Below are 14,502 nucleotides of genomic sequence, written 5' to 3' on the forward strand. Positions count from 1 at the left end.
CCCCTAATACACACAGCTAATTCTGCACAAAATCTTTGGAAAGATAAGATAGCTAGAGAGATAGAGGTCTTCATTTGGGCAAAATTGAGACCTAATGGTCCCTTCTTTCAATAAATCCACAGATTAGAGCACTGGATGAATGATAAGCCTATAACACCAGAATAATCATAATGTAACTGCAGAAACACTTTTAACTAATGAAAGTATTTAAAAGAATCGATGAAAAAGACAATAGAAAAAAAGTCAAATTTGTTTTCCAATAACACTGTAAAGGGAAAAAACAACAGAATGAATTAATCCCAGAAACTGCACGGCTTAGTCCACTGGGGTGGGTATTTTGCAGAGCAGCAAGGGAGTCAAGAGCCATTCAGTAGTCACTAGATGATATCCTTGCTCATCAATATTGACAGGAGAAGAAGACTTCATTCATCCAAACATTAACTTGAGGACAGAAAAGTTGGAATACAAAAATAAGAATCTAGAGAGGGTAAGTAAAGCTATGTCAAGGTTTCATTTGTGAGGCTTGAGTCACAGCAATGATTAAACCTTTTAAGAGCTACAAGTACAAAAGTATTTTAGGTTTATGCAAGTACATTTTAATAAATACACAATTGGTTCTTGAGTCATATTTTGTTTTCTCCCTGCAATTGATGGAGCAATAATGCCTATTCAATATTTTAAAACAACAGTTTCGTGCAAGATAATGAATGTATCAAGTTGTTCATAAAAGAAAACAACCTAAAGCCATTTGATGAGGACAAATTGTTTTTGCTTTGCTTTGCAATGCTGCTTTTTTTAAATTAAAAATGAAACTGCAAAAATATTCTTCGGTGTCTATTTTTAATGTCGTAGTAGTAGTTAGTAGTTTTTAGGGGAGGCGACCGACAGCTAAGGTCATTTGCGCCATAGGGGATGGACAGGAAAGGATGAAGGGTGGAGAGAAACCCGGCGTCGGCATTAGCCTACTCTTTACGAAAGGCGCCAAGGGGTCCGCAGCTTAACGTCCCATCCGACGGACGCCGTACTCACTCAAAGTGCCCTCCACAAAGCACCTCAAGTAGGGATCGAGATACCTCTGAAAAATATTCAACACCGCCGGGATTTGAACCCGCGCCCTTTTTAATGTCTCCACACATACAAAGCAAATGGTGAAGTCCTTAATATTGCATTTAAGCATTATTTGAAAAAAGAGTATTATTTTATTGGATATTATCAGGAAGAATATTTTGTGGCCGAAGTCACCCCATAGAGTATAATATTCTGCTGCTTTGAGAAAAACTAATGACTATTATTTGCATTACTACCGTACACTTCCACTTAACTAAATTTTTCTAGGCATGCAGAATTGATTTACTAAAAGAAGTATTTTTCCTTTCAATATCGTTAAAAATATGTAACTGTTGCGTAGATACTCCTCTCCATTTGAGAATCTATCTCTCCAAGTCTTGCCCATATTCTTGAAGGAAAGGCCAATTGTTGATGTCCATACTAGAACAGCCACACTCACACCCTTGTTCCTGATTTTTAATGATTTTACTTTTCATTTCCACTATTATTTTTTTATTTTTATTCTCATACGGCTTTTTTTAAACGTTAGAACTGGGATAATAATAATAAAATGTCTTCATTGGGCGAGATTGTGACTAGATAATCCCTTCTTCCATCTAACCCCAAAGAATTCTGAGCTCATCCGGGATCAGACTCCTTTCGAGGCACCTCAATGAGGAGCAGAAGCTGTGAGGACTACCTTCCGACTGACTCCTATCCTCGGATATATAGGCACAAGCAACTCTAGTTAGTAGTTTTTATGGGAGGCGACCAACAGCTAAGGTCATTTATGCCATTAGGGATGGTTGGAAAAGGAATGGTGGAGAGAAACCTGGCGTCGGCATTAGCCTACTCTTATCAAAAGGCACCAAGGCGTCTGCAGTTTAACGTCCCATCCGACGGACGTCGTACTCACTCTAAGTGCTCTCCTCAAAGCACCTCAAGTAGAGATCAGGATACCACTGAAAATTATTCGTTATCTCCAGGATTTGACCCCGGGCCCTCTCGGTGGGAAGCCTGTACGTTAGCCACCACGTCATCATGACCTCCACAAGTTGTACTTGTGGAGTTCATGATGTTACGTGTACATCATTGCTTCCACCAATACAGCACACAATAAGGGTCATCAGAACGCCCACACCCTTCCATTAAATCAAGGAAACAGTCCAAAATCAGTCATTCAGGGCGTCAGTGATTGCTAGACAGGAAATTATGTGAGGCAATAAAATGAAAAATCCAGTTTTATAAATTACATGAGGGGAATTATGCATAGCTAGGGGAAACTGCACGACAAAATTGAAGAGTAACTATCAAATTGACTTGAATGAGGAGCAGGCAGATGGGTTGCGATGCAGGGCAGAGAGGAAACATTCTCTAAGCATACCTGAGCTTCCAAATCGGCATATCCTTGTGCTCCTTGAGGTGCTCCTGGATGCCAGTGTCTGGGACGTAGGCTGAGATCATATCACCCCCACTCATTATCACACCTGCAAACAAACACAAAACAATATGGTCAGGGCTCCTATATTTATCTGTTTTATCCTAGAGCGATCTCATGTTTTCCTGGATCCATGATCATATTCACATAAGTACTGTATCCTTTATAATGCTCTCATTCTGCTTTCATTCCCATCAAAATATACCTCAAAGTAACAACTCTTATCTCTCAGCAGTTCTTTTTGCTTCTTAAAGATTAAAATAAACCCAGCTGCCAAAAATTATAGCTGGTGTAACACAGTCCTTAAATAATCAAAAATCAGCTCTACACAACCTATCCGTGTATGCACTGTACAACAATAAGAAATGTGATGCTTCACAGATTCATCACAATATTTTCATAAAATCAGCATTCCAGCAAGTGACTGACAGTGTTTAGATACCACCTAGACCACGATAGTAGCTAAAAAATAGTCTATCAAACCACTCGTTTGTTTCTTGACTGGGTAGACTTAGATTTTGGGTTAAGATTGACTAAAATAGAAACTTAAGAATGTTGAAATTAGTTATAAAATTGGTGACACCACTCAAGTTCATGAAAGGAATATCGTGACTGCAGGGGTAAGTAAAACGAAGGCAAACAGAGCGAGGTTTTTGCACTTTAAACATCCAGCCATTGGCCAAGGCATTTGAGAGCAGAACACACAGCACCACCAGTACTTTATGCCAGCCAGATGGGATACGTACTGTAGAAGGGGGCAGAAGATGCTTGGTCATCACTTTCTCGTGCGCCCCGTTTGGGCAGGTTTACATTGAACGGCTCAGGTGTGGGGCACACCGTGTTCACATGGTGGCCAGCCTGGAAGGCATGGAGGACCCGACCGTCCAGCGTGGACACCTTACAGGTCCCATCACCGCCGGCCGTCAGCAGGGCCCCTTGAGAGTGACCCCGCGCCCAAGGCCATGACGGGTGCAGGAAGGCCAGGTCCCTGATCACACTCCCATGCAGCTGAAAGGAGCAGGGAGGATGAGAGAGACTGTGTGAGACACCAACACACCAAGGACACCCATACATGCCATTTGCTCTGAGATCCATTGGTTTTGAGAGGACAATACCCAACATCCAAAAGTACGTCATCCACTGGAATGCACTGGGAGATGCTGAACCAAAGGAGGGTCGGTTTGGGGACAGTCTACCCACTTAACATACCGTGTCAGCCCTGAGTGAAAGGTTGAACATGCATGGGATTCAACACATTAAATGCATTACTCAAATATGAGTGTTTGCCAATTGCCAATCATGTATATGAAGCAAATAAGTCATTGCCAAATGTAGCCAAATGCAGTCGTTATTCTGTCTACCATTGCCCAAGCTGAGTGTGCCAAACTGAACCGGAGAACATTCACCCATCAATACCAAGTAGGCACACTTGTCATTTAAATAAATTTATTTTTCTCAAACTGTCCATCTATATGGAGGCATGGTTTCATGCAGCACATCTCGGCGAGTGACAGGTTTAACGCATCTAAAACCTGAGCACAGTCGGGTGGGCCAAAACAACTAATTCTTCGCCAGAAGGATTTCGACAAATGGGTGCAATTTGCCATGTGGCATCAGTCACATTGGGATAATTTGTCAATCATTTGATGACCACTGGCTCTGGGATATTGTCCCTTAGCTTAAAGGAGTGCCCCATATTTCATCACAGATTAATATATGAGAATATACCATCTATTTTTGTGTTTCCAATTACATTAAAAAATGAATCATTAACCGACAAAATTCCAATTTTTTCTACAATATATTTTAATGAATGGTCTGGGAAATTTATTCCCAAAACCAAGATACATAGATAGAATTTCAAACAGGGGAAATAAAGAAAACTTTTGGGGAATCAACTTGATGATTTTTATTAATATGACCTAAATTTTCACACTTTTATGTGTTGATAGGAGATGACAGTCGTGACTTTATGAAATTGATTGATTTTATATCGAAGAACTATAACTTTGTAATACTGTGGAATTACTATTTAATAATTGCTTGATTAATACTGTGGAATTACAAAATTATAGTATTTCATTATAAAACTTTGTCATCTTCAGGTGAGGATTTCAATTTTGGTGGCGATTAATGAACAAATTCATTAGGGAGGGGAGGGATTTGGCAAAAGGAGGTGGGAATAGGAGGCCAATGGGGATCGGTAGAATATGGAATGGTTGGTGGCATGAAGAGGGAGAAGGGGACGAGGGATGATAGTCATTAACAGCACTTTCGGAGTCTCACTTGTGACTGAGGGAACTCCAGGATTCCAGGACTGGTGTGAGGGTTGGACAGTTGGGGTACGGAAGGGGTGGGGGAGCACATTCACTCGTCCCCATAATGCCTGTAAAGGCATGTTAACACTCGGGATTTTAAGGATGATATCCCCATGAGTGAGGGAATGATACCCGCTAGGTGTCTTCTTTCATTCCAGTAAAGTGATCTCAAGTTTATGCTTCTTGATGCAATTCCATGTCATATTACCATTTTTACCCTGCTGAAAAACATATTTCATTACACTGCTGACAATTTAGTGACGAGAATTCATTTCTTGCCATTGTAGACAATAATCAACTAATCATTGCTAAAAAATGCAAAAATATTACAATACATGAGGTAAGTAATCATTTGAAGAATTTAATGCAATGTAATACACTTATATGCTAGTTTTTCCCATCACCATTGAGACGCATGCACGCAACATGGTAGTAATGGTCAGTCTTCTGCACGCAATACTTCAAGTGCTGCAGCAGGTGATAATCATGAAAGGGTATTGGTTCATAGTCATGAATATTGTTCAATAATTTCTAGAGGATAACAGGTGCAATGTATTGCACATAAAAAAGATAGCGAACAAACTTTTTTTCATGAAACTCCCCACGACTTACTTGTCAGCAAATCAGTCTAGATAGAGTAATTCACCATTCAATTGTTTGTGAATGAATCGATTCTGTGCGTTTATCAATATTTACCCAACAACAGAGGTTTGCAACTTCCGGAAAAACAACTTGTCAAGAAGAACTTAAACACTAAGAGGTAATTTTGGCTTTAAGTGTTTTTGGAGCTAGTACTATGCATATTTTTCATTTAAAATTAAAATGCAGATCAGAGTGACAGAAGGGTAACGCCCTATTCTAATAACCCAAGGACCACAGGATCAACTTCACTTATATGGATTTTCCTACGCCCAGGGCTTGAATAACAGTGATTTTCCTTGTTATTGTCAGGTTTATAATCCAATTTCAAAGACCAACGCTTAGTTGTGCTCAGATAAGTGCTTGATAAAAATACATGACTAAATTCAAGGTCTATAGAAATGGGTCACCTCTCAGTAAATGTCTATAAATAGTTTTATAGGATAAAATTATCACAGCTCAGTAAAAAGTAACGCATTTAAGATATGTGCAATTAGAATTTGTGAGTTACATAATGGTAAAACTATGGGAGTCACACATAGGCATTAGGGGTCCTAACCATTCGCTGTAATGAAATATGGGCAAAATTGCATAAATATTATTTAACTCTTTACATAAGACGTGAAAATTCAAATAACAGGTTGCTATGAGCATGTTCACACAGCGTTTTTGTCATGGAGTGACATCGCAGAATAATAAAAGGCAGATTTGTTTACTTTCAAGGCTTAAATCAGATTTGAAGAGAGAGATGAAACAATTGTGGATGTTTAGGGTCCACACTCACATCATAGACAAAGTCCAAGGGCAATGGCATTCTGAGGTCAAGGAGTGTGAAGCCCTTGCCATTGACGGCCACTGAGACTGCCACGTTGGGGCATGCTGGGTCAGCAGCCAGACCTGTGCGGTCCCGACCACTGAAGGCGCAGTTGTCGTACGCCAGCAGTTGCTCCCCACGCTCCACATCAACAACCGCGAGCCTCCTTGCCGTGGTTGCTGCCAAAATCTGCATTGTCAGCAAGAGATACACTACCATAAAATCAAGGCAAAGACCCTCAAAAGTAGTACATGTAACATGACTCACCAACATAAAATGGCTGGAATTTAAAAATATACAATGGTCCACTATATTTTAGAATTGATCAAAGCACAAAAATCAACCTGAAGGTTGGTTTGATTCGGGAACTAACATAAGGTGAAATATTTCACTTCAAAAGGATACGATGGAATCTCCTTAAAACATGAAATAAATCATTCACATTGCGAATGGGTGATCACTTTCAGTTACACCAAGATATGTGTTGTAGAAAATTCTGGCAGCAAAGCACTCCATTACGGAATAAGTTAACCAGAAAATAACAAAACTGTTGTGCAGAACAAAAATGGAAAATTGTGGCACGAGAGATCTGCTAACAGCTATGATGATTTCACTTAGAGGTTGGGTTATAAATTAATCTTGCTGGTGTCCCATCTCTCTTCTGTTAACAAACACCTTAGTAGACCACTGCAGCTAAAAATAAGTGATGGCATGGAAAACAGAATGTCGAACTCATCTCGGCACACTGACTGCTCAGGCCCAAAGACATACCGAGTACATTATCTGTTGCACCTCACATGGCCTCACTCACACTGACATTGCTATTAATATTAGTGCCATGCATTATCATGCCACACAGGCACCAGGGAGCTAGTCATTCACACAGAGAAGCTAGGACAAATAGATCACATAGTCCCACTTACTCGGGAACCATCTGAAGTGAAGCGAACTGCGTTGACGTTGCGTGCCAGGGTCATTGTGGTGATTTGGTAGCACATGAGCAGCTCCATTCGCAAGGCCGAGTACAAGTTAACCTTCCCATCGTATGCTCCAGAGCAAAACAAGTATCGATCCTAGATGAAAAAAGGAAAGAGACACTACTATAGAGGGACATTGATGAGAAATTTATTGAAACTTTTCACCATCTGGCATGGTAAGGTATCTCTACTGATGCCAAAACACACACAGACTATTATACAACCATCCAATTCTGGGAATATTGGTTAAATAAGCAGGTTCCACACATTGTGTCTTGTGTCACATATTCTCTCAGTTCTGAAGGCTCCTACAAAGCATCCGGACATCTTCATCTGTTTTCCCAGTCACTTCCATCCTTGCCTACATTTTTGTTGACTGGAAAATTATGTGAGTTCACATCCCTCAAAAAAAGTACGTCTATTTGCCAAGAAATGGCCATTAGTGAAAGCATGACTGTTTGATGTGATGAATGACACGGGAGGGAGCAAGGCTACAGGAAAATTTCACGATTAGATGTGATAACTGTGACCTCACAAAGAAGTTGTATGCAAGTGCTGTTATGATGAATAATGGCAACAGAACTCTGGCTCATGATGATTAGAATAAAGGGTCAATTAAAAGTAAACTCAACAAATGTGGAAAAAGTTGCCCCAGAATATTTGATTCTGTTGAAATGTGTTGTTTGAATAGTGACCAGCTTTCATAGTCCACATGTTTTCCTCAAATGAATCTGACAAAAAGCCCCTGAAATTATACGTACAGATGCTTTTGTACTCTGGCCAGAAATTGAAAAATATATTTTAGATCTAAAAGCTTTAGCAGTTCTGTTATATGTTATAATAAGGTAAGAAAAGGTTACATGAAATCATCTTTTGAAATACTGGTGTCCTCTTACCCTCCACCACAAACATAGATCATATTTTGGAAGATACAATGACAATAAAAGGGAGAGCATCAATTACTGAAAGTCTATTTCTGCAACTAAGGGATATTCTATAACCCTTATTTAGTCTGCAACTAAAGGCCCGGGTTCGATTCCTCCCTCAATGCCTCTCTGGGCACCCTCAGCTCCACTCAAGCTGCGTGATTTTTTGGGTACCAGATCTTCCTGGGAAACCAAAACCAGCACAGGGAAAAGAACTGGCCCCCCGACCGTGATGTGTGAATTTCAAACGCCATTTAATGCCTAGTACTGGGTGAATTCTACCCTCACCTACCAACGCAACCTTCAGGTTGATTACTGTGTTTATAGTCATAAAAATAATTAAGGGGATTATCAGTTTGGGTAAAGGATGGTGAGATATATATGATATGTATGTGTCGATCATGATGATGTAGCACTTATGAGGGGATCATGATGGTCCGGCAGCTAACATACAGGCTTCCCACCATGAGGGCCCAGGTTCGAATCTCTGAGGTGGTAGATTTTTTTTTCCGCAGTATCCTGATCCCTACTTGAGGTGCTTTGTGGAGAGCACTTTGAGTGAGTACAATATCCATCGGATGGGATGTTAAACCGCGGATCCCTTGGCACCTTTTGACAAGAGTAGGCTAATGCTGACACCGGGTTTCTCTCTGCCCTTCTTTTCCCACCCATCCTTAATGATGCAAATGACCTTAGCTGTCGGTCACCTCCCATTAAAAAAACCACTTATGAGGCCACTAACAGAAAGGAAAATTGAGTGCAATCTGGATTTTTTTGTTTCAATTTGGGTGATAATTAGGTCAATTATCCACAACCTATATATGAACATCTCAGATAGTGCAGGTGTGTGTGGCTGATAGAGTCAAGATGGGAGGAGATGGGAATGAAAGTAAGGCAAGGATGTTCATTCTCACCCATGCTTTACAATGTAAATGTGTAGGAAAAAGTAAAAGAGGCATGGAGGATCTGGAAATAAGAATGAAAGTCAGTGGGGAATTTATAAAATTAGTTATGTTGCAGGATATCAAGCTTCAGAGAGCCAAGAGGTTACAATCAATCCTGAGTGCATCAGATAATCGGTGTCATACATATGACACCGATTATGATGAAAATTATAGCAAACAAAAAAAAACATTTTAAGGTTTTTTTGAAGAGGCAGAAGGTTAATTTAAACGTTACAATTGGAAGACAAAATATTAACTAAAAATTGGAAGGACTGATGGCCTGTCACATCCAAGTGCTTCTAAACATTTGAAGAAATTATGGCAAATGAAAGGAAGATTGGCATTCCATTGTATAATGTTTTAATGATGCATCATGAATTAATGACAATTAGAATGGAGCATGGTGATCAAACTTAATTACTTAGGAGTTGTGGATACCACAACGACCATGATAGTGGGAGCTGTAAGGAGAAAGATATTGTGGGGGGAAATCTTATCACAACTAAAATCAACAAAAATTCACAATTATCTGATTCGCCTTATAAAATGCGTAACACATCCAAATGATATGGAAAACATTCCAATATTCTCAGTAAGAAATGCTAATTCGTTATAGAAATAAATTTTTGTTGTCACTGACCCTGGGGCTGAATGCCACTCCTCGAACACTTCCCTGATGATATTTGAGGAAACGAGGTTTCCCCTCCTGCTGCATGGCAAGAGCTGCTTGATAAACACCAACAATAGGTTCTGGTTGCTTTCCTCTCCTGCCCCCTTCCACGCCTGTCAGTCTCTTCTCGATGAGGGCATAGCTCTTTGTGGGTTAGCAAAACAAATAGCCAATTTTACTTTCTTTGAGACACTGAAAGAGAAAAAAAAAGAAAAATGTACATCCTTTCCACTCACATAAAATACAAAATTAACTATCATAGACCTAATGCTTCTCTCACTGACCAGAAATCGACTGTTATCCATATTGATTGCTCATTCCCGACACTTCATTTCGGCTATAAAAACTTATTCACAGAAAAAATGTCCTAAAAATTGAAAAAAATATTTTGTAACCATGCTTAATGATAACACTGCGATACTACTTCGATTAAACATAAAGCAATCGGTTTATAATTAACCAAAGGCTCTAGCAGATAATGAATACACTTGCAAAGGTTATTTTATACAATCCATTACGAGTGAAAATCTATTTAAACGTAGCACCAAACTAGGGCAGATCAGCTGATGGGGACATCTAAAATTAAAAAGCCGATAACTCCCGATATATGTTTTGCTGTCACACCAATAAGATCATAATTAAACATGCACAAGCTAAAAATAATATATACCCAAATCACATAATCAACACGGCAAGATAAATTCTTCGATATTTGCTCGCCTGAGTTCCTGAACAACATACATTCGATACATCACGTCCGCCACCCGAAACTCGTTTCCCTTCAATTACCCTTATGCAGCGGTCAGCATCCTCTTGAAAAGTCAGCTTGAGTCACACGATATATTCTTCATTAACACTGGCGGGAGTAGAAAGGGAAATATCCTTACAATTTCCTGACACATGCCAGCCTTTAACTTCCTTTGAAGTACAGCAAGATAGTATATGGCACAACGGGCACAACCCCAATCACCCCTATATTTTTCATGTAGTAAGGATCATTACCGCTAGGTGGATAGTTAGTTTTCATCTGTCTTTGTAGTTCTTCTACCTCCACTTGCTGAGCCGGACAATTTCCCGCCATACATTTAAACTAACCACGTAGAATAAGATGTTACTGTTATCCCTATTTCTGTGTGCATAGTCAGAGTAATCGAACTCAAATTCCCTATGACAAGTTTCAATTGCTTATAACTGTGAAACCCCGAAGTATAGCCATCAAAGACATTGCAATGCCACATAGTCAATAGCTGCGACCTTACTTCTCTTAATAATAATTGATAAGATACTATGTCCATTATTACTTTCGCCAGGGTGTTTGTCACTTCCGGAGAAGGTGCATTGAATTGAAAGTTGTGTTTTGAGTAGACGCAAAAATTTAATTATTTTTGTGAGTATGAAGGATATGGATATTTAGGAACACCCCATCAGAGTTGTCAGACCAAGCCTTTCGAATCCACAGCTAATTACATTCATCAAGAAAACCACCGACAGGATCAGAATAACCGTTTACATATTACCACGCAAGGATGTGTGGCAGGGGTAAGTGGGTCGTAGTAGGGGCGGTAGGTCACTAGCCTTTCTTCATATAAATCCTCAACTACTTCTTTCACCTGATACCCCACGATCCACCAAAACCCACGCGGCAAATGGGCGACCTAACACTGATGGGATAGTTGGAAAGCAATCAGCTTAAATTAGTTTGTTGAAATTTTCACTTCTAGTATTGTACAATACTTCAGTGACATTCATGTTCAAAAAATATCATCCAAATATGCCATTCTAAATCACTTTAGTCACTCATTCTTTCAGGAAAATTAATGATACATGAAAAAGTGACTAGTTTATCCTTTAGTTCAAATAATCACCTTCTTAAATACCCATTTTTTTATTCCTTGATATAGCCTATTTCCATATGTATCAGGTTTTTAGGTTTGCATTCCAAAGTTAATGTAATTATTTTTTAAAAGAAATTTATTGAACATTTTTGCAGAAACACAAAATTCTTCAAAGTACTGTCCTTGGGCCTCTACTCATTTTTTCAAGTGACTCTGCCATGACCGGTACGCGCCCTGCAGGGTGTCTTCGGGGACCTCTCTCGCAAGGCCTTCATCTCGGCTGATTGGAACTCTCCTATGATGAAAAACTGGTTCCTTTCAGGGCTGCCTTAATCCGAGGAAACAAAATGTAGTCTGCTGGGTCGAGGTCAGGACTATGGGGGGGCAGGGGCAGCATTGGCATCTGGTGTTTGGCCAGGAACTCGCGGACTCGTAGTGCGTTGTGGCAAACACCTAGGACAAGAGCTTGGCGCACACTTCCCTCATCACTAAATCTTCAATAACAATGCAAAACACAACAGCAGACGACAAGTTCAGTTCACTGGCAACCATCTTGATACTCAATCGATGGTCAGAGACAATTGTCGTACACAAGCCACATTGTTGTCGGTTTTGCTGGTTGATGGCTGCCCACAGCGTTGTTCATCATGAACCTCTTCCTGGCCATCCTTAAAGACCTTTAACCACCTCGAAACTTTTGAGTAGGACAGAGCTTCAGTCTCCTCAAGAGATTGTTTTAGTTCAGCACAGAACATAGTAATTGCGTAATGTTGCTTGATCGTCGATTCCATTTCTTTCGTGACATGGTCTTTGCGCAAAGGTTAACAATAACTGACATTCTTCCGCTTCCACAGGTTGGAGAGCACTGAGACTGATTTCGCGGCAAAGCTTGGCAGCCCCCCGCCCACCTACTCCAACTGGTTTGATCCCACTTCAACCAATAGGAGCAGCGTGGGAAATTCAACTGCATTACTTTTGGAATTCACCCTGTATTTACAATCTGTTCACAAAAAATACTAATAAATTTTCAACTTCATTGAAGGATTAATTGCAAAGAAGTGAGATGAGTTTGAGATTTCTCTCCCCGACACAGTCGGCATTAGTTAACTGAATTCATCCATTTCAATGCCAATTTTGTGAAATAAGTAGTAACTGGCTTCTCCTATGGAGCAGTCTCATTTAATTGACATTAATTCTAAAATGGCTTGCAACCTGCCTTAAGTAGAAGTTCACCCATCCAGTTAAAGCTAATAAAATGGACTAAATAAGGTAATAAAAGATCTCCCTAATGACCTTGAAAATAGCGTTTGGACCATTCAAATCTGAAAAAAGTGCTGTAATGCATTTCTGGGAAGGAAACTCTCGTATCATTCCACCTATTCTCAGAGTGATTGACAAATGTAGCAGGCCAAGTAAATATCTTGGGAGTCACATGAATATCAGATCTAACTGGGGAAGCAGATATGGAACATCAGCAGAACTGAATTAAAGGAATATGGGAGCATCAAACAAATATTGGTGAAATGCTCAAATGAAAAATTTAAGAGATATTATCTCAGGTTACCATAAAACCATAAACAGTAATCGACCCAAAGGTCGGTTTGGTAGGTGATGGTCGAGTTCACCCAGTACCAAGCCCGATGGCATGTGAAATTCACACATCAGATCTGGTACCCGAAAAATCACATAGCTTGGGTGGAGCTGCAGGTACCCAGAGAGGCTTGCCCGGGAATCGAACCCAGGCCCTCCGACGGTCAGTAGTCCAACGCTCTACCACTGGACTACCGCGACCCACATCTCAGGATACACCTTGCTTTAAATAAGAGGAGTCTTTTTTAAGGAATGTACAAAGGACCTATTTTCAGATATAAGATAAAAAGAAAAGCTGCGCACTTCAAGAAAAATAATTATGAACAAAGAGAAGTCCAGGCATTATTGTTATTGGATACTCTAGTACTACTAGTACTCTAGAGTTAGGAACCACAGAAATCATGAAAGATTATATACAATACTTATATGATGTGATTCATTCAAATTTAACGCTTATCTATTGAGAATAATATCACTAGGGATATTGACAACTAAACAGATTGATATACGGAACCCTTTTTTATAAGAGATGTTTTATTAATTACAGTTAATTGTTAGATACAAAAAATCAATTTTTCTTGCCAAGTGCTATAATCGAAATCCCTTGTTCACTCAACAAACATTCAGTAGCATCAATTATATACAGCTTTAAGAGTTCTTCACCAACTGTGTATGCTTGTATTTTTTTCTGATTGGATACTAATTGCATTTTACCACTATTCTTTTATGATGAATATTGAATGACAACCCAAACACCAGAGATGGTAAGAGATTAAAAAAATATATGTCATGGAAATGATGCAATGGAACATGACAAATTTTATCTCGAACCTCGATAACTTGTACATGCTCATTAAATGTACATTCACCACGTTATAACTATTATATTTAGAAAACAGGATGACACAATAACGAAATTGACCATCAACCATTCACACAAGTTACTTCACCTACAAAAAATGTTATTCTCAAATAGGTCAACATTGTATAAATATGTAGTTCCAAGAATTTTATACACCACAAAATATGCAGGCATGCATTCATAAACACAGTGTGTGCACATAACGTTTTCCCTTTTTTGGATAAAATTTCTCTTTCCCTAACTTTAACTGCCTCTGTCCTGCATTAATCTCAAATACTTATCAATATATTTTAAACAAATTCAGCACAACTGGTAATCACCAACTTGGATTACCACAAACTGATAATTATGGAGTACCCAAAATACCCAACATCCAATGTTTATATAGCAGCAGTTTTGTTCCACTTATTGATTTTTGGTCTATGAGTGTATACAACATTTT

The 14,502-nt window shown here is 39.4% G+C and overlaps 1 protein-coding gene across 1 annotated transcript in view; it reads right to left on the minus strand.

Moving 5' to 3' along the window:
* Nucleotides 1-10,748, minus strand: part of LOC139690739 (uncharacterized) — a 17,671-nt gene extending 6,923 nt beyond the window's left edge. Inside the window, exons 1-6 of the mRNA XM_071588267.1 lie at nt 10,444-10,748; nt 9,744-9,917; nt 7,180-7,329; nt 6,227-6,445; nt 3,232-3,493; nt 2,432-2,534 (exon numbers count right to left, since the gene is read on the minus strand). Of these exons, the coding sequence (XP_071444368.1) occupies nt 2,432-2,534; nt 3,232-3,493; nt 6,227-6,445; nt 7,180-7,329; nt 9,744-9,917; nt 10,444-10,512 (977 nt within the window). The 5' untranslated portion in view covers nt 10,513-10,748. The remainder of the gene's footprint in view (nt 1-2,431; nt 2,535-3,231; nt 3,494-6,226; nt 6,446-7,179; nt 7,330-9,743; nt 9,918-10,443) is intronic.
* Nucleotides 10,749-14,502: the final 3,754 nt, after the last annotated feature.

Source organism: Hetaerina americana, unplaced genomic scaffold (genome assembly GCF_022747635.1).
Source record: "Hetaerina americana unplaced genomic scaffold, ioHetAmer1.1.p SCAF_3, whole genome shotgun sequence".
In the NCBI taxonomy this organism is placed as follows: Eukaryota; Metazoa; Arthropoda; class Insecta; order Odonata; family Calopterygidae; genus Hetaerina; species Hetaerina americana.